This window comes from Eubalaena glacialis, chromosome 18 (genome assembly GCF_028564815.1).
Source record: "Eubalaena glacialis isolate mEubGla1 chromosome 18, mEubGla1.1.hap2.+ XY, whole genome shotgun sequence".
In the NCBI taxonomy this organism is placed as follows: Eukaryota; Metazoa; Chordata; class Mammalia; order Artiodactyla; family Balaenidae; genus Eubalaena; species Eubalaena glacialis.
The window spans coordinates 857,495-877,503 of NC_083733.1; the positions used below are offsets into that span (position 1 = coordinate 857,495).

The 20,009-nt window shown below is 58.4% G+C and overlaps 1 protein-coding gene and 1 long non-coding RNA gene across 2 annotated transcripts in view; one reads left to right on the forward strand and one right to left on the reverse strand.

Annotated features, from left to right (window-relative positions):
• ACSF3 (acyl-CoA synthetase family member 3) overlaps window positions 1-14,400 on the reverse strand; it is a 60,028-nt gene extending 45,628 nt beyond the window's left edge. Inside the window, exons 1-3 of the mRNA XM_061173445.1 lie at window positions 14,329-14,400; window positions 7,235-7,934; window positions 5,877-6,032 (exon numbers count right to left, since the gene is read on the reverse strand). Of these exons, the coding sequence (XP_061029428.1) occupies window positions 5,877-6,032; window positions 7,235-7,906 (828 nt within the window). The 5' untranslated portion in view covers window positions 7,907-7,934; window positions 14,329-14,400. The remainder of the gene's footprint in view (window positions 1-5,876; window positions 6,033-7,234; window positions 7,935-14,328) is intronic.
• Window positions 14,401-14,467: 67 nt separating this feature from the next.
• LOC133078420 (uncharacterized) lies at window positions 14,468-18,952 on the forward strand. Its single transcript, XR_009697867.1, has 4 exons — window positions 14,468-14,879; window positions 15,275-15,826; window positions 18,330-18,535; window positions 18,846-18,952. It is a non-coding gene; the product is annotated as an uncharacterized LOC133078420 (long non-coding RNA).
• Window positions 18,953-20,009: the final 1,057 nt, after the last annotated feature.

A 20,009-nucleotide genomic window follows, 5' to 3' on the forward strand; every position in this document is an offset into this window, starting at 1 on the left:
CCAGGCCTCTGGCGGCCGCACACGTGGTCCCCACCCAGGCTTCCCACCGGAGGCTGAAGGAAGGACAGAGCTCACACTCAGCCGAATGAAGGGGGAGGACCGGCCCTAAGGTCATCAACTCAGACACTGGACCCCTGGCACACAGACGACATCTGCCCCAGGGGCTGCCTCCTGAGAACTGTGCAGCCGGGAAGGCCTGGCCATTCTGAGAATTCACCCACACTGGCAAAGGGAACAGCAGCGCCCCCACCGCGCCGCGTCCCCGTTGCTTCAACATGTCCATACACTTCAGAAGTTGAAGGTCGGGAGATCCCCTCAAAAGCCTCTCTAGGGCCCGCATTTGACCAGTGAAAACACTCCTGCGGCAGCCAGACTGCAGAGCCCAGCGCGATGTGAGCAGCTCCCAAGCGGGCTGCACACAGGAGCCCACACCGGATGCAGCAGAGCGAGGGTCCGGGGCCTTTTCACGCACCAGCTCCCCGACTGGAGCCTGGGGCGAGACCCCCAGCAGGACTGCCCTGCCCAGCAAAAGCCAGGATAGGGTTGGCGCACAGCTGCCACGGGCGCCTCCTCAGCTTGAAGCAATGGCCAGGGGTTAAGCCATCACCCGTTTCTGGCAATTCTAACAACACACGGGAGGGCTCTTATTCTGTTTTTAAGGTGCTCTGGCCAAAATCTGGCAATGACAGAGGACACTCCATAATGAAAGGCTGGAGACAGGAGAACAGATGCCTGTTTGTCCCGTTCCTCAGGCCTGTGTGCGCGGCCCCACCCTAGCTGCCCCAGGCTGTGGGTCAGATCTGAGACGCACTTGAGCTTAAGAGCTCTGCTCCCCTCCCCCAACTCCGCCTGCAAACACCTCCACCCACTTCAGCAAGACGCAGATTTCTCAAAGCCCAGAATGAACGACCTCTGCGGCCACAGGTGTGCCAGGCAGCAGGCTTCACATGGGCACCGGAGTCCCCAGCAGGGCACTGGTCTCCACAGAGTGCCCTGGCAGTGGCCCCAGCGGCCTGCACCGCCGAGCCGAAAGCAGCGCCACGTGCCGGGGTCTGCGCCCTCCTGCCTCACCTGCCGGGCCCCACCGTGACTCAGTGCCTTCTCCGAGAGCCACCGTGATCCCGAGAAGTTGCCGGAGCACGTTATCTGCAACAACGAATCGATCGCGGCCAGGCAGCCTAATCAACAACCAGACTTCATTCCACAGGGCTGATGGCGGACAGCCCGCCATCAGTCTTCCTGCCGTCCCCGAGTCACCGCCACCTCATCACTCAGCCTCGCGGGATGCAGACAGCCCCTCACCCCACCGTTCACAGAAGGACTTGAAGCCGCCAGGAGCTGAGACCGTGTCAACACCAGTGCAGGTTTCTGGGCCCCACACCTCTTTATACTCATTTCTTTGTTTTTTGTTTTCAATGAATGGTTAACACTCTTTTTTTTTTTCTTTTTAAATATGTTTACGTATTTGGCTGCGCTGGGTCTTAGTTGCGGCAGGCGGGATCGTCGTTGCCCCATGTGGGATCTTTACTTGTGGCACGTGGGATCTAGTTTCCCAACCAGGGATCGAACCCAGGCCCCCTGCATTGGGAGCGAGGAGTCTTAGCTGCTGGACCACCAGGGAAGTCCCTACACGCATTTCTCAAAAACCAGCTTAGACAAGCCCCGATATTTAATAATGCTAAAGGTGGGGTTTTCCTATCAATAGTGTAAGTAGAGTCACAAAACTCTGAAACTCAGGGCTGCGTCTTTTATCAACCACAGCAAATGTGTTTGACTCTTCAGCCCTGCTGCATGGTTCTGAGAAACCCCAAGTCAGTGCCTAGGATCGGGAAGGTCTGAGCTGACTGTCCTGGCGAGCCGCCCTGCAGCCTCTGGTCTCCAGCCCCCGGGCAGGAGAGAGGCAGCATCCCAGGGTCTCACTCTCAGAGGTGCAGGCTGAGTAGTGACAGCGAGGGGCCACTGGAGTGACGGGAGAGAGTTGGAGGCCAAAGAAAATAAACGGAACCTGGTGGCCTGGGAGCAGGTGGGAATCCCTGAGGTTTGTTTCCCTGTTGAGTGCTTCCTTGTCCAAAATCCGCTCTCGTTTTCACAGTATCTAAGCTACACAGGTACACGTTGAACAGAGTTAATCCCATTAAGCTTTACACCAGCAAGACCTCTCGGGAGGGTGAACACCAAGGCCGACAGGTGGAGCTGCCCACACCCCGAGGATGATATTCCACATGGAAGCCCCCGGCTCAGGGACACTGACAAGCCCGCCCACGTAACCCGCCACCTGCGGCCACGGGCAGCGGCAGATGGAGCTGAGCTGTGAGCACAGGAGGCCCCATCCGCCGTCCTGGCCTTTTTTTTTTTTTTTTTTAATTTAATTTTTGGCTGTGTTGGGTCTTCGTTGCTGCGCGCGGGCTTTCTCTAGTTGCGGCGAGCGGGGGCTACTCTTTGTTGCGGTGCGTGGGCTTCTCACTGCAGTGGCTTCTCTTGTTGTGCAGCACGGGCTCTAGGCGCACAGCGTTCAGTAGTTGCAGCGCATGGGCTCAGTAGTTGTGGCTCACGGGCCTTAGAGCATAGGCTCAGTAGTTGTGGCGCACGGGCTTAGTTGCTCCACGGCATGTGGGATCTTCCTGGATCAGGGCTCGAACCCGTGGTCCCCTGCATTGGCAGGCGGATTCTTAACCACTACCCCACCAGGGAAGTCCCTGTCCTGGTCTTTATACACGTCTACAAACCCAAAGTGTGCAGAGCAGTCTATCCCTTTAAGGGAACCTTGTGGCGGGTGTTTCAGTGGAATGTTGTCATGTTTATCTGGTTATGCTCTGATTCCTGAGGAGCTGATACAGTAAAGTTTTCAGTAAACAAATAACCACTCCCCTAAGCGACTTTCAGGGACGCTCCCCCCAGAGGCCTGTTCACAAGTCCAGACGATCACGATGACAAAAGCCAAGGGGGAGCCTGTGGAGAGGGTTCAAGGAGCCAGCGTTCCCTCGTGGCCCATGGGGCCCGTAAGTGATAACCATCCATTCATCTACAACAGCTCTGAGCCACCTGCCCTAGGCCCTGGGGACAGGCCCTAAACAGAAGGAAAACCATGCCCTCGGAGGTGACGTTTTAGGGGGAGAGAAATGAGGACCCACGGCAGAGTCTACGTGGCTTGGAGGTGGTAAGTGCTACACTGAACAGTAGTGCAGATTAGGCCAGGACGGGGGCCAAGACGCACAGAGACTGAGCCTGCAGGCCCAGGGTGGTGCAGGTAGGGTGGGGAGGAGAAGGTGGCGGTGGAAGAGGCCAGCAGGGGCCGGGGCTCCCCTCCTGGACAAGGCAGCCACACTTCCTGCTCTTTCTTTACCTTCCGGGGTCTGTGCTTCGGGGAAGGAAAGGCCTGCTTGGTCTGCAGGCCAGCAGCCTGCCTGCCCCCCTGCCTCGCCCACCCCCCTGCCTCGCCCACCCCCCTGCCTCGCCCACCCCCCTGCCTCGCCCACCAGGCACTCACATGGATCAGGAACGAGGAAATCCCGAGGCTGGGACTGTAGCCGGCTGGTCAGCCACTGCGGCTCAGCCTGTCTGGGTCCCTGATCTAAGCTCAGGGTGGGGGCACCTCTCCCTCCTCCTGTCTTTGTGGTGCCCTGCAGGGAGGCCCTCCAAGTGAATGAAGAATTGGGGGGGAGGGCAATTTGCATTCTTTGGAGACCCCAGGGCATTCCTGCATTCCTGCTGCACAAGCCCAGACAGTCATAAAACCTCCCCGGGGACTAGGGGACGAGCTGGCTGTCCCCACTTGCCCTTAGCAGTCACTCACGATAGCCTCAGGGCCCCCCTTTCTCCCCCTCTCCGCTGCCCAGTCAGTTCAGTCAGAGCCCCCTCGGGAAGCCGTGTGTGCCGGGCCGGACCGACCCCTGTGGAGAGTCACTGGGACTTGTGTTAAGAGGCAGACAGCCCTCTGTAGACCCCGCTGTCTAAATCCTGAGGCCCTGCAGCTGAAAAACAAACAGCAGGATGGGGGCGGAGCTGCGGTAGTGGGCGGAGGAGGGGGCTGGCTGCTGGGCAGGGTCTGAACGGGCTGCCCTGGCCCTCGGGCTGCCACCTCTACTGTTCGGCTCTCCAGTCTGTCCACAGCGCCCACGCCGGGTTTTAAGCTACGTTCTCCTCTAAACCCAACAGCATCACCTGTCAGCACACAGGCTCCCCAGCTTCCCTGACGCTGGTCTGCACGCAGCACCCTTGCAAACAGGAGGAGAAAGGGTCCCTGCTTCTCCCTGCTTTGCGTTGCTGGCATTGGGCTCAGTGCCACCCTGTGCCGGGCTCATCGCTCCTCCGTTAGAGGACGAGACGGAAGGTCAGGGAGGTACAGGGCTCGCCCGGGGCCGGCCTGTCTGTAGAACCTCGTCCTCTCACTCTGACCTGGCACCAGCACCGATGTGGATTAAGGCTCCAGGCGTGACGTGAGGACGGGCCGGAGACGATCTATCTAGAGCTGCCTCTTTCTGGTGGAGACAGAGGAGGCCGACTTCACTGAACGATGGATTCTGCAGACCAGGGACCCCAGGCCTCAGAGACCCCTCGTGAGGAAATTCACCCTGGAATAAAGTGACTAAACAACAAGCTCTGCGCTGCAGGCCGAGCCTGGGCACTTCTCCAGAGACCTCACTCGGCGGCCCTTCTGCGCAGAGGTCTCCAGGCCACTCCTCTCCTGGAGCTGCAGACCTGCAGGACAGCAGCCGGCACAGGAGCCCCACCCCCACCAGGAGCCCCGCCCCCACCTGGGGACCAGCCCCCACCAGGAGCCCCACCCCACAGGAGCCCCGCCCCCACCTGGAGCCCCGCCCCCACCTGAGGCCCGGCCCCCATCTGAAGTCCAGCGCCCACAGGAGCCCAGCCCAGGTGCTTCCTGGGCTCTCCCACTTCGCATTCTCATGCTGTATAGGTTATAGCGTGAGTCAGTGACAGTGTAGGGTCTCGTTCAAGCCCTGTGCTTCCTGGCAGCCCCACGGGGATGTGTCACTTCGGCAGCCTCTCCATGCAGTCAGCCCATCACCACCTCAGAGCCCTGCCTTCACCTGCCCCGGGCACCTGTCCCCACCAGTACATGGGACACGGAGGCTGGGATGGGACTGCTGCACAGCAGCTCACCACGTGCCGGGGGCAGGGGCAGCGTCTGGCCAGGTCTCTCCCCTCCTTCTGCATTCTGCTCTGCAGGGCCCGCTCTGCCCCACCTCGTATCCACTCGGCCTCCCTCCCCCACTGACCCAACGGCAGTGCTGGGAAAGAACCACCTGCTGAAAAGAGGGACCGGTGGGGAGACTGACACGGAGCCCCCAGCTGGGCCATCCACTTGGGACCTTGAAAGCCAGCAGTCAGCTGAATAACAGCCCCAAGACATCCACGTGCTTATCCCTGTGGATGTGCCACCTCACGTGGCAAAGGGGACTCTGCAGGTGTAATGAAGTCAAGGGTCTGGAGATGGTGCGGTTGCCCTGGACACTGGGTGGGCCCGACATGGTCACAGGGTCCTTATGTAGAGGGAGATCTGGCCACAGAAGAGGTGGCGGTCACGAGAATACAGAAGCAGAGGTTGGGGTGATGCAGCCACAAGGCAGGGCACACAGGCGCCTCCAGCAGCTGGAAGAGGCAGGAGCAGATTCTGCCCCGCAGCCTCCAGATAGAATCAGGCCTGCGGCGCCTGGCCCTTAGCCCCGCGAGCCTCATCTTGGACTTGGACTTCCAGAACTGAGAGTATACACTTGTGCTGCGCGAAGCCCCAGTGGGGACGCTCTGCTCCAGCAGTAACAGGAAACTCGCCGCTGGGACTCTGCACCCCAGAGAAGGGACCTAGCCTGGGGAGGCCCGGAGCCCGCGACGCCGAGAGCCCGGCCCCGACTCACCAGCTGAGCGCTGAACTCGGGCAGCATCACGCAGGTGGCGCCCACCCAGAGCGGACACAGCAGCTTGTTGACCACGCCGTGGACGTGGTGCAGCGGGAGGACGTGGAGGATCACATCGTCCTTCGTCCAGGCCCACTTGCGGACCAGCCCCGTCACCTGCAGGACGACAGCACAGTCTCAGAGCAGGAGGGCGCACACAGCCGGCCTCCCCAGCCGAGAAGAGGGGGAGGAGACGGCCGCTGCCCTGCCCTGCCCCGCCCTTGACGGCATGGCGAGGAGATGGTAACGAAACGACCTGGGGTCTGACCGGGGGGCCGTCTGTCCACCACTTACCCTCCTGCTAGACAACAGGGCCGCATGCAGTCAGGGGCTTCAGCCAGTTTGAAAGGGCCTTTGATTTGGGGTCAAAGGCCTCTGCAGACTCTGGGCAGCTCTCCCCTCAGGTGGCTCTGACAGGCCCTGGGACTCTGGCCTCACCAGAGTCCAGGCTTGAATCCGGCTGTCTGTCTGAGCCACGCCGATTCTGGCACCACCCTCGCCCCGGCTTAGCCAAAAAATCCCCAATCACTGCCGAGCCTGTCCTGGTGCGTGCCGCGGTGACGGCCACGTGCGAACACAAGTGAGATGCCCACCCCGCAGAGATACGGGTCCAGAGATGGTCTCTCCAGACAAAAAGCACGTCTCCTCCTCGGAGACAGACACAACGTATAATCACGCCTTGCCTGCAGCCGGCCCGACTCAGTTCATGCTGATTTATGGACTGAATTAGCCTGAGTCGATGGCGTTGACCTCTGACCTCCCTCTTTGTGGGTCTGAACTTCTCTCTTATTTTCCCAATCCTGCTGTGTAAGAGTCTTCACTGTACGTGCAAATGCTTTTTGGAAGCAAGAAGAGTATAAACTGCAGATAAATGCAGCGGCTGGGGAGTTTCACAAAAATGGTAACTGAGGCCACAGAACACAAAGTAACACCTAAGATGTGGCACACATGAGTTCCTGCTTTTGTGTTTCCCAAATAAGCCGCAATTCTAGGTGCTGATGGCACATTCTGGATATTCGCTTTGTGGCTGGTTTCTTTTAAAACCTCAACGTCACATGCAGTGGCCCGTTCTATGCTCCACACACCACAGCCCTGGAGGAGCCCGAGGGGGCCTGTAAACCCCCCAGCACCTGGGCACTGCACCCCCCTACACGGCCAGTGGGGCTGCTGGTCACACAGCCCCGGGGTGGGGTGGTGAGAGCTGTGACTGGCCCTACAGAATGAACAGAAGGCCACCTGGGAAGGCACTTATACCTGCCGTGACTGCTGCTGGGACACAGCATACACCTCCCGACTGTGGCGGCCCCAAGAGCACTCACCACGGCCCTGATGTTGTGATGGGTGCTCAGGACGCCCTTGGGTCTCCCCGTGGTCCCGCTGGTGTAGATGATCATGGCGCCCCGGTCTCTCCAGTCCCACTCTGGCACCCGGCCTTCCCCGGGGTCCTCGGCTGCCCCGTGGTAGACTGCGGGCGGGAGAGGCAGGAGCGGGACCCCCAGCTTCTGGACCACCGGGCTCAGGAGCGCCACGTGCTCCGGGCCGGCGAGGACCACGGAGCTGCGCGAGTCCTGGATGAAATACTCCAGCTGGGCCCGGGGGTGCTTCCTGCAGAGGGGGACGGCGATGCCGCCGCTCATCCACGTGGCCCACTGCGCCACCACGAAGGAGACGTCGTTGCCGCACAGGAGGGAGACCCTCTCCTCCCGGAGGTCCCCGTCGGCACGCCCACGGAGCCGGCAGATCTCCCGGGACAGGCAGAGGCTGCGTGAGTAGAGGTCCTTGTACGTGTGGCTGCCGTGCTGGTCGACGAGGGCGATCCTGTCCCCGAAGCCCAGGGCGCGGTGGAAGCCCAGGGCGCTGCTGTCGGAGCGCGCAGCCGGGGCCGTGTGCAGGGCGCCGCGTCGTCTGCACCTCCGGGGGGCTGGCCACCAACACGGCCCAGGCCAGGCCCAGGCCAGGCGCCGGAGGGACATCCCCACGCGGGGCAGCATCGCAGCAGCAGACGCCAGCTGCTGGTACCTGGCAGGAAGAGAGGGCACCGTGGTCACTGCCCTGTCCTGCCGGACCCCCACGGCAGCCAGGAGAGGCGGCCTCACTTCCAGTCATGGGGGGACATCCCGAGACCGGAAACGCTAACGATCTCACAACACATACCTTTGGAACTTAAATGACCAAAGTTTCAGCTTTTTATTCAATCTCATTGTTTTAAAGGTTTTAAAAACATGCAAGATTCTAAAACAATGAACTAAACTAGGTGAAGCCAAGGAGAAACAAACAGAACTCAATGCACTTCAGGTAAATTCTGAATAATGGTTTTCAAAAACCTGAACCCGGAGAAATACTAGCCGAGAGAAGTAAGTACCGAGGGCCCTTGAACAGCACAGTTTGCACGACGCGGGTCCACTTACGCATGGATTGTTTTCACTAATCTGCACTGCGGCACTTACACGAGTGTGAATACGGAGGGCGGGGATGTGCAGGAAGGGCCGGCTGTGAAGTTACTGGGATTTTCGGCTGTGGGGTCGCCCCTAACGCCCACCCGACCCCCGCCTGGTTCAAGGGTCGACTGTGTTCCCTCCCCGCCAGCAGCAGGGCCCGGAGATTCCAGCGAGCAGAGCACAGACACTGGGCTCGCTTCTGCTCTGGAACACGTGCCAAGCCATGGACTCCTAGGAACTTGTCTAAAATAGAGCAGAGACTCAAATAGGGCAGGTTCACACGTCTGCAAACCGTCACTCTGTTTTTTAAGCTAAAACATAACTCTTCCTTCTCTTCCCCACAGCCTAACTACTAAACAATGACCAAAACAGTCCGCCAGAAGGAGGGCTGCCCAGGAAGGCCGTGACCCACGACACGCACCTGGAATTCTCCAGCGTGCTCAAGAGGAGGAGGCCTGGGAAAGGGTGGCCGGGCGCACCCTCTCCACGCTGCCGCCCCTCCACTCGAGAGGTCAGGAGCCCTCCTGCCCCCCAGGACCACGGAAGACGGTTCCTTCCCAGTGCCAGGGCGGCCAGCAAGGTCCACGGACCACCACCTGCCCTGGCTCGGCGTCCCCACTGCCGTGCCCTCCCCGCCGTAGCCTCTGCCGCCTCTGCTCCGCCTGGGCGCTCTCAGCCAGATGGATGGACCAGCTCTCCCGGTCGTTCCTGAAGGATTTTTAATGAGTATTATTTGATAACACACTTAATATATTACGGTGTGTTTTCACCTTCGACCACCCTGTTCAATAAGCAAGGCAAGCACTGTTAACCTTATCTCACCCACGAGAAAATTCAAAGTTCCCCCGCTCCTAAATCACAGCCAGGAGCCCAGCCGGAGCCTTCCCACCCCCAGCCATCGTTCCTCACCAGAGTCACCACGCCAGAGGCCCACGGCCGCCCTGGCCCACGACAGCACAAGGAAATGGCCTGATGCTGGCTCTGCTGTGGGGGGGGGGGGGGGGGGGGCGTGTCTCTCCCTGTTACTGGGGAGGGGGCCGGGGGGGTGGGCGGACGTCACAGGGACCCTAGAGGGCACTTCTGAGTGTCAGAGGCTGATGAGGACGCCTCCAAGGGACTGTCCAACAACATCATAAAAGGAAACTTGTAACTCTCGTTCCCGTTCCAACGGGCCCAGCAAAGCGGGGCAGGTGGGGGCTGGTGGGAGGGCAGCCCTGCATCTGCCGCCGGGAGGCTGCTTCTCCCGGGCTCAGCGCATCCTCTCCCTCACAAGCCTCACTCTTCCCTCTCCTTCGTTAACTCGCTACAGGGGAAAACGAATGTGCTATGTTTGTTACATGTACCAAACAGTTTCGTTCTCTGTTGTTAATTTAAAAAGCAGACTACACACAACACTTTATAATTACCTCACAAAACCAAGAGCCCACGGCAGTAAAGGTGGGGACTGAGCTCTCCCCTGTCCTGAGATCCTCCGCGTGCTGGCTGCCCCCGGTGGCAAGGGCTCTGACACAAGGTCTCCCAGCCTCCCGGCCCAGCAGGCGGAAACCCGGCACCAGGGAGATGCCTGCCTGCCCGGCCCTCCTGCCTGCAGGGGCCTCGGCGGCCCTGTCTCCTCCCCAGCGGCTGCTCTGAGGTCCTGTGGACACACTCCCGAAAGCTCCAGGCCTCCACCACCGGTGGGCTCTCCAGGACACGTGGCCCACACCCCTTCCAGATGAAGGAGGCCAGAGTGTCTTGTGACGTCCTGGGCTCTGCCCTCTACTCAAGGTTCAGGGGCGGGCTTGCAGTTGGTTTCACACCTCTGGATTTCTGTTACTATAAAGAAACCTGACAAATTGTAAGAAAACAGCTGGGCTTGACCAGAGAAAATAAGAAATGTGATAAACATGTGAGATGTGCCAGTTTCAGAAAGAAAATGAGCTAGTGAAAAGCAAACCAGGGCGCTTTAAGCGCTTCCTCTTCTCACTTCTAGCAAATTCTTCTCTATTTGCTTTACAGGCAGGAGAAACTAAAACAAAGACAATCTATAAACAGAAAACCTACCGCACAACGTTTCTGGGTTACGGCCCGAGGCCTGACTCTTGTTGGTGACCACGCAAGAGGGATGTTCGGGGGTGCCCGCTAAAATGACAGCATTTTCGGAGGACAGACAGACGGACAGCCAGGAGTGGCTGCTGCTCCCACCCCTCTGCCTGGCAGGCCTCACAGGGCTTCACAGGCAACGTCACAGCTGCTGCCAGCGAGACCCACCGGCTCAGCCTTCCTCTGTCCAGACACCCCACGAGGGGCCTAGGAAGGGTAAGCTTTCTGCCTGCTCCCCCTGGGGCTCCAGGGACTGTACCACACTGAGGGGGCCCAGTCAGCGAGAAGCTGGGGTCTGAGAACTTGAAATGGAAAACTGGAAGACAGGCTGACCCCCACTTTCCCTCCCTCCCTGGCCGGGGGCTGGAGGGCTAGCTCACTTCTGACTCCATAGCAGCGAATCCACAGTGGGCTGGGGACGGATGCAGGAGGCAGGCAGTCAGAGCAGCACCTCCAAGGAAAACAGAGAGGTGAAGCCACCTGCCCAAGGCCACAGAGTAACTGGAGAAGCAGCATCCAGACCCAGGCCCGGCTGGCTGCAGCACACCGACCCACTCTGAGACACCACAGGTGGTGAGGAAGGCCCTGGGCAGTGAAGGCCAAGTCCGTGCTGGGAGCTGCCCCAAGAGACACCACACATTAACTGGCCGGCACCCCCAGCCTAGTGACGGCTCAGCCATCCAAGAGGACACTCAGCAGTCCCTTCTAGATGTGACATGAAAATAGGAAATGCAAGCCCTCTGTTCCCACGGTTTTGTTTTTTAAATGTATCCTAAGGAAATGATCAGCAATGTAAATAAAGGTTCACTATGGGGTGTTCACTGCAGGATTATTTCTGATATTGAAAAACTAGGGCTAAGCCGGGTGGTCCGGAAGGTCTGAGGAGGCCAGGGTACACACACGCGTGTGGGGCTGGGCCACGGCCCGACTGCACAAAAGCCCCTGCAGCGCTGCGCAGGGGAGGGACGTCCCAGACAGAGACAGGAAGGTGAACCTCCAGGTGGACACAAGGCGGCAGGGCCGCAGGTGGCTTTTGTTTTCTTCTTAGCGCTTCTCAATTTTCTCCAGATTTTCTGCAATAAGCACGTATGACTTTTGTAATCAGATTTTAAAAGTCTAATAAATGACATTTATATTTTCAAATGGAGATATTTCAACCTCAGCATTAACATTTTCTTTGGTACAAAAAAAAGGAAAAAAAATAGGAAAAAAAAAGAGGAAAATATTAAAATTATTTGTTCTGGATGGTGATCTACAGGGTGTCTGTAATTTTCTTTTTTTTTTTTTTTAATTTTATTTATTTATTTATTTATTTTTGGCTGTGTTGGGTCTTCGTGTCTGTGCGAGGGCTTTCTCTAGTTGCGGCGCGGGGGCCACTCTTCATCGCGGTGCGCGGGCCTCTCACTATCGCGGCCTCTCTTTTTGCGGAGCACAGGCTCCAGACGCGCAGGCTCAGCAATTGTGGCTCACGGGCCTAGTTGCTCCGCGGCATGTGGGATCTTCCCAGACCAGGGCTCGAACCCGTGTCCCCTGCATTGGCAGGTGGATTCTCAACCACTGCGCCACCAGGGAAGCCCTGTAATTTTCTATAGCTCTTCAATTTCTCAAAATGACAGAGGCAAATAAAAATGAGATAACAGCCTTCTTCTCTCAATTAAACCTAGTGGTTCACGGAAGGCTCATGGGGACAATGAAGAAGTCCTCACAGAAGCAGCTGGAACGCCCGCTGCGCTGGCACTCAGAGCACCGCAGGGCTGGCGTCCGGCAGCAGTGACCTGGCCCCAGTGTCCCAGTGCTGGGAGGTGGCGAGACCGCCTGGCTCCGCGTGGGGACGGGTGTCCCGAGGCAGGGTGGGGCAGGTGGCTAGAGCTTGGGGGACGGGGAGCCTGCCAGGTGACGTGCAGGGAAGGAGGCTCAGGGACACGTAGCTGTGCTCACACGGGGGTGTCTGTGGAACAGACGCTGAGAAGGGGCCCTGCCTGCTCACCATGGAGCCTCACTACCAAAATGACTTTCAATTGGGTAAATACTGCCAGAGTGGCCTCCAGAGAAGCTGCACTAATTTTTTCTCCCACCAAACATGTGGGAACATGGGGCCACCCCTTCAAAACAGCTTTTATGTGCTCCTGAAACCACTCATCATCAAGCCATTCAATACAGAGCTAAAATCTCCAAGGTCAAGGGGAGCAAGGCCCTGCCTTGAACAAGCAGAAAGAATCAGGTCAGGTCAGATGACTGTGTCCTGAGCAGGTCCAGGTGCAGAAAGACCAGCAGCTACCTCAGGAAAAGAGGCCACGCCTTCCAACCACCGGCCCCCTTGGTCACGGGGCCCCTCGTCACTGCCCGTGGCACAGCCTGGAGTGATGTTGCCACCCAATAAATGCAATTTGGCCACGGATTTTTCTCTGTCTCGATTAACCAATGTCATGAGGCCAGCATCACCGTGCAGCAATGTGAAAAAATCCCAGCCAAGAGCACGGAAACCTGAATTCTGGTGAACCAGACGCCTTCTCCCGGAAGGCCACGCCGCGCTCATCTCCCTCCAGGAGGCCAGAGCCCAGGCAGAGACCCAGCAGAGGCCACTCGGTGCTCTGACCATCAGGTTCCCGGGTCAGACCACTGAGGTGCACGGTCCTCTCAGGACACACACCCAACACCAGGAAGATGACATCTGTTACGTCCTAACCAGGGTGCTGGTTGAGAGCACAGATTCTAGAGTCAAAACAGACCCAGACTGGAACATTCACTGGTTTTTCCGAGTTTTCCTCAGCCATCTAAGCCTTCGGTTCCTGTGAGAACCGCCCAGCACACATAGTGGGAAGCAAACGGCCCAGCCATCCTCAGCACCGTGCTCACCACGGAGCCATGTGACAAAAATTACTCGATAAGAATGATACTTGCATTCAAATGAAGGCGGCTGGTTTCGAAATGAATAAAATGGCACCTGATGGATGAGCGCCACCTGCCCCCAACCCTGCCCGCTGTCTGCAGACTTGGTGAAGGTGCGCGGCGGGAGAGGGGACCACACTCTCCCTCTGGTGCCGGGCGCTTGTTTCAGCATGCTGCCTGCGGTTTGGGGGGCTGTTTTCAAAGTTACATTTTTAACTAACAGACATTCACACTGCATTCAAATCAAAAAACCAAAAGGGAAAAACAAACCCTTAAACCCATATCCATATTAGGACGTAAAATACTATTTTAAAGATGCCATCTGGAGGGATGAAGCTTACAATCTCGGGCCGTGGCTTAATCCACAGATGCCGTCTGCCTTGAAGAGTGGGTCTGGGACATGGGGTGGGGGCACAGTAGGCACTGAGGAAAGTTCGCTAGACTCGCTGGGCTTTCACGTTTCACATCAGAACCTCCGGGGGCCCCCTGAAGCCTGCTGGGGATGTCTGTGCTCCTGGGCCCAGCACTGGTGCCCCCTACCCCCAACTGTCCCTGCCTAGGTCTCCAGACAAACATGCCCCTCCTCGGGATGGAAGCCTACAAACTCCCCAAACACAGGATTCCTGTTCCCACCTCTAATTGTCATCCTTCCCCCTCTTGGCAAACTCCTAATCATCCTTCAAAGCCCGGCCGAGTATCACCTCCTCTTTAGTGCACAAAGCAAAGAAAGAAAGTGGGGGGGAGGGGGGTGGTGCTTCAAGGAGGATTCCTGCGGCCCAATGAGGCCGGAAATGGATTTGTTTCCGACACGACAGATCAAGTTCCCTCCAACGATAGCTGAACGTGGACTTGACTCACTCCCACACCCCGGGGGCCTGGACGTCGCCGCCAGCGCCGCGAAGGGCAGGCAGGGTCCCCACGTGACGCAGCCCCTGCGAGGGACGGGGCGGAGCGGGACGCGGGGTGGGGGAGCGGGGGGTGAGGGGTGAGGGGGCGGGCTCTACCTCCGCAGGCCGGGCTCGCGCTCCTCCTCCTTGCCGGGTCGGAACCGGAACCGGAACCGCGGCTGCGCGCGCACCGCGCGTCCGGCGCCCAAGCGCGTCCCCCGGCGCGGCACCGCGCCGCGGGTTCCGGGCGCGAACGTTCCCCACGACCGGTCGTCGCGGCCCCGGGGCACGGGCGGCTGCGTGTTAACCGCTCCCATCCCGAAGCGGATTGGGAACCGGGCGCCTCAGGTGTTCTAACTCCCTGTTGGGCGGAGCCGGGCACAAGTCCACTCGGCCGAGACGTGAGGTTTCTCTGAAGTAACACATCAACCACGGACACACGGTTCGAGCCAGCGCGTTTCCCGCCCGCCTCCCGGGGCGCCGCGGGCCGGGCCGAACCCGGGCTGGGCCGCCGCCCCCCACCCCCCACCCCCCGGTGTCGGCCGTGAACCTCCTGGGGGCTGAGGACGCGGAGCCCGAGGGAAGAGGGGCCGGGAATCTCCCAGGAGCAGCAAAACGACTGAGACGGAAAAAAGATGAGAAGATCCCTGGGCCCTCCGTTCGGTCCAGTAAGAAAAGTATAATAGTTTCAGGAAGGGACCGCAGACAAGACAGAGGGGGGAAATCATAGAAGAAATTCAAGAAAATCAGCAGAACTTCCCTTTTGGAGTGGCAGGGGCCCACAGCACTTGGCAAACAGCGGCGTTGCTCCCGAGCGTGTGGGTGGGGACGATCCTAATCGCCCACCTGACCAGACATCCACCCGAACGTGGGCTCTTCTCTGCTATGGTCTGAATATGTGTCCTCCAAAAATTCGTTGTTGAAGCCCTGACTCCGCCAATGTGATGGTGTTAGAAGGGGGGCCTTCCGGAGGTGATGAGGTCATGAGGGCAGAGATTCCATGAATGGGATTAGTGTTCTTAAAAAAGAGACCCCACAAGGCTCCCCCCCTCCCCTTCTCCAGGTGAGGACACAGCGAGAAGACGCGGTCCATGAACCAGAACGGGGGCCCTCACCAGACACCGACTCTGTTGATCTTGGATTCCCAGCCTCCAGAACTGTGAGCACTCAAGCCCCCCGGTCTGTGGCATCCGTTACAGCAGCCCAGATGGACGACTCACCCCTGAGGTTGTCCGTCAGCCCTCCCATCCCATCCATCACTCCTGGGCTCAGTCGTGCAGACTCCCCTCCTTGCTTCCTGCCTTACCTCACATCCAGTCCTGCTGGTTTCTCCTTCAGCATCTTTCAGAAACCAGCCACTTCCCACCATCACCACTGCAACCAGGGGGCGGTGGGGAGGGTGCTGGGAAACCCTGGTCTCACACCCTGATTACTAAAATAGCCTCCTCCTGGCTTCCCTGCTTCCACCTCCCTGCCCCGTCAGTCTGTCCCCAGCACAGCAGCTGGGTGACCCAGTGACCACTCTTGTCACATCCTAGCACCCTGGACTCTGGGGTCCCCCACCTGGCAGACGGGAGCAGTCATCCTGAGGAAGATGAAACTGGGGGAATAACTGGTGTGTTTGCTCTATTGAGAGGAGATTTGAACCATTGAGGGAGAGTTTGGGGCTAGAAGAAGGATAAATACCTAGAAAACTGATCAAGAGGAAAATAGGCGAGGGATTTTCCTGGTGGTCCAGTGGGTAAGACTCCGCGCTCCCAACGCAGAGGGCCCGGGTTCCATCCTTGGTTGGGGAACTAGATCCCGCATGCCGCAACTAAGAGTTTGTATGCCGCGACTAAAGATCCCACATGCTGCAACTAAGACCCTATGCAGCCTAAATAAATACATAAATATTTTTAAAAAGAGAGAAGAATAGGCGATAATTAAATACTGGGAAAACAGCAGCAAAAGCAAAGTATCGCGTGGTTCTAGGAGGCTTGGCTCAGACAAGCATTTACAGAATTGCAATAATGTAAACACTTATAATGCAGACATTGACGTTGGTCTAACGAATTTAGGCAGTCTCCCTCTCCCTCCCTCTCTCTCCTCTCCCTCTCTCCCCTCCCTCTCTCCCCCCTCTCACTCTCCTTCTCTCCCCCCTCTCTCCGCCCTCTCCCTCTCCCTCTCCCCCGCTCTCCCTCTCTCTCCCTCCCTCTCTCCCCACCCACTCTCCCTCCCTCTCTCCATCTCTCCCTCTCTCTCCCTCTCCCCCTCTCCTTCTCTCTCCCTCTCCCCCCCCCTCTCTCCCTCCCTCTCCCTCTCTCTCCCTCCCTCTCCCTCTCTCCCTCCCTCTCCCTCTCTCCCCCTCCCTCTCTCCTTCTCTCCCTCTCCCCCCTCTCACTCTCCTTCTCTCCCTCTCTCCCCCCTCTCACTCTCCCCTGCTCTCCCTCTCCCTCCCTCTCTCTCCATCTCTCCCTCTCTCCGCCTCTCCCCCCTCTCCTCTCTCCCTCTCCCCCCTCCCTCTCTCCCCCTTTCTCCCTCTCTCCCCCTTTCTCCCTCTCTCCCTCTCTGGGGCAGGGATGGGGGCACAGGACGGGTGTGGGGTGGAGAGAGACACTGAGGCCAGGTGTCCATCACAGGAGCAAAGAGCGCCGGGGTGGACACGTGGAGGTAAATATCAAAGGAATTGAAAGCCATGTCTCTGGTGATTGGGAAGGGAAGGGGGGTTCCTTAAACTGTGTGGCTGGATAACTGTGTGTACCTGTGATAAAGATAAAAATTAAACTAGACTATAAAGTAAGTTTTAAAGGGGGAGGGGACAGGAAACACCTTGAGGATGTCCACGTGGACGTGGCTCCTCTCCACCTGCAGGCAGCCCCTGCCCATCACTGAGTCTCCTCGGCTGCTCTCTCGCCTCTGGTCCCAGACACTCCAAGGATTCCCAGGGGTTTGCTTTCCACCAGGCACACAGTGGGGAAAGGAGCCCCATCAGCAGCCATGGCAAATCCTTATCATCGCGCCACCACCTCTGCTGAATAAGCCAGGACCCCACGGCCTCCCGCAGCTCATGACAGGCAGCTGGGTGTTTGTGCAGGTGCCGATGTGTCCCCAGGCATGTTCCAGGCACCGGAGATGGAAACACAGCCCCTGCCCTCTGGTCACTTACGTGCTCGTGGGGGAGAAGGAAACGGAATAGTTAGACATATACCACTGATGACATTATAGACTGAAGTTTTTGTCCCGTCCCCCCCCCCACCAAATTCACATGTTGAAACCCTACCCCTTAATGTGATGGTGTTAAGAAGTGGGGCCTTGGGAGACAATCAGGGTTATATCAGGTGATGAGGGTGGAGCCCCCAGGATGGGATTAGTGCCCTTACGAGAGTCACGAGAGAGCCTGCTCCCCTCTCTGCTCTCCGGCCGGTGAGGACACAGCGAGAGGACAGCCGTCTACAGGCCAGGCAGTGGGCTCTCATCAGACACATCCAGCCTCCAGACGTGTGAGAAAGAGGCATGTGTCGTTCAAGCTGTCCAAGCCGAGACAGACAAGTGGTCTGGAGGAAAATCAAGCCAGGCCAGGTGATGGGGGCCCTCAGAGGGGTGCGCGGAGCCGGTGCCTGAGGCTGGCTGGGCAGCGGGCCGTGTGACTCTGACCACAGGAAATGAGGAGACTGAGGCTCCGAGTGCCTGTCACTCTGATAAAGTGACAGAGCCAGGGTTTGAACCCGGAGCTCTGCTCCCTGCTCCCCGCCTCGTGCCCCTCACCTTTTCATGGCTCTGAGATTCTTGAGCGAACAAGCAGACATGTGTGTCCTTGTGCTTAAGACCAAAACTCTTCCCCACACAAAGCCAGACAGCTCCTTCCGACGAGAATAAATGGTCTCCAGGGCGACATCCTCAGAGGTGTTCCCAGCAGTGTTGCTGCTGTAACCAGGAAACAACCTAAGTGCTGCTCCGCGGGGGCTGAGTTAGGACAGAGGAAATAGCGAGACCACAGGGCCACGCGAAGTACAATAGTGAAGCTGTACAGAAACACTAGAATTGCTCATAGCAGTCTACGGTTGAATAAAAGTAGCATAAAATAATTTCCTAGATCCTACCATTGAAAAATTGGAACACAAAACCATGTGCACTAGGATTTCCCGCTGTGTACTCAGACAAGCTCTGAAGGATGGGACAGCTTGAAGGAGGGAGGCACCTGTCTTCTGAAGAGACGGGCTCCTGGGATCACCGCCGCTTTGGTCTCCCATGGCCACGTGTGCGGTCAGGAGGGAGCGGCCCTGCGTGTAAAGTGCTGGGGCCGCCTGGCACGGCAGGCCCTAGAGCCGGGAGGCCACAGGAGGTGAGTGCCTCCCTGCTCCTGGGGCATCCGGGGGAGCCCTGCTGTTCCGGACCTCAGCTGCCCTTGGATCTGACCCTGGGAGGAGAGCCGTCCCCGGGAGGGGGTCTGGGGGGGGGTGGCCTCGGCAGGGCTGTGGGACGCTGGGGTCCGCGTGCTCCTATCTATGAAATGCGCAATGACAGCTCCCACCGCGGCTCCCAGCTTAATCCCACTGGGAAGGTCGAAGAGCCGGGCACTTAAAGCTGCTCATAAATATTAGCTGCGGTCACCACTGTCGTCATCGGCATCTTTATCGCCCGCCCCTCAACAGAGACCCTGAGCAGGTGCTCGGTCGAGGAAGTGGATGAATGGGACGGCTTCTCCAGAAGGCAGATAAGAGCACGGTGGCCTCCCCACCTGACAACTTGCCCTGAGGCCCCCTGTCCACTCCCAAGCCCCAGCCTTTCCCAGGGGAAACCCTACCAGCTGGAGCACCCAGAAGCCGCAGGAGACCAGGTAGGAATCTTTCCCTCCACTGATTCTGTTCGCACCTCCAGCTTAATGAGCCCGAACTGCTGGGGGCGTCTGGGTGACACCTTTTCACTTGATTAAAGCAAAACACAGATGCACTTGCAGCAGTGTCCTCACAAGCGGAACTTCTGCGGACGGTGAGCACGGAGCTTCCCGCCTCCCAGGGACGGCTGTTACACGAAGAAGGGGCTCGAGGGCACCGAGTCAGCCCTGGATGCACTTATGGAGGATGTGCCAGTCAGAGCTGGGGTTAGGGTCAGGCAGCACCTGGGTTCCGCCCTGCCTTTGGCCACCAGCCTCCAAGACGGAGGTCCAGCCCCACTGGGCCCGCCTCCTGGTGTCCGTGCCCAGGTACAGTCCCATCCCAGCTGAAGAGGGCTGACCTGGGCAGGAATGTGGGTGACTCTGGGCAAGGTCGTGACCAGCACTGAGCTTCCTCCTGGCTCTCGGATCGCTCACCCCGGGGGGAGCCATGTTGTGAGGGCACTCAGGCAGCCCCGGGGAGAGGCCACACGGGAGGAGCTGAGGCCTCCTGCCCACAGCCGGGGGAGGAGCCTCCTTGGAGGTGGGTGGAGCCTTCAGGTGAGGCGGGAGCCCTGCCGACACTCCAGCTGCAGCCTCACTCGACACTCCAGCTACAGCCTCACTCGAGTCTGAGCCAGGGCCGCCGGGCCGAGCCACTTCTGGGTTTGGGACCCACAGAAACCGACATCATAAGTGTGTTGTTGTAGCTGCTAAGTTTGGGGTGATTTGAACATAGCAACAGAGAGCCAATATCCCGCTTCTGCTAGCTATAGTTGTGTGATAGCAGGCAAATTAATCTCTCTGAGTCTCAGCTTCTCACCCGAGAATAAGAATGCCTACCTCCAATGGATGTTGTAGAAATTAAATAAGTTCTTGGCATTGGGCCTGGGATACAGCAAATGCTGAAAAACTGGCTGTCATCATTATTATGAAATATTTA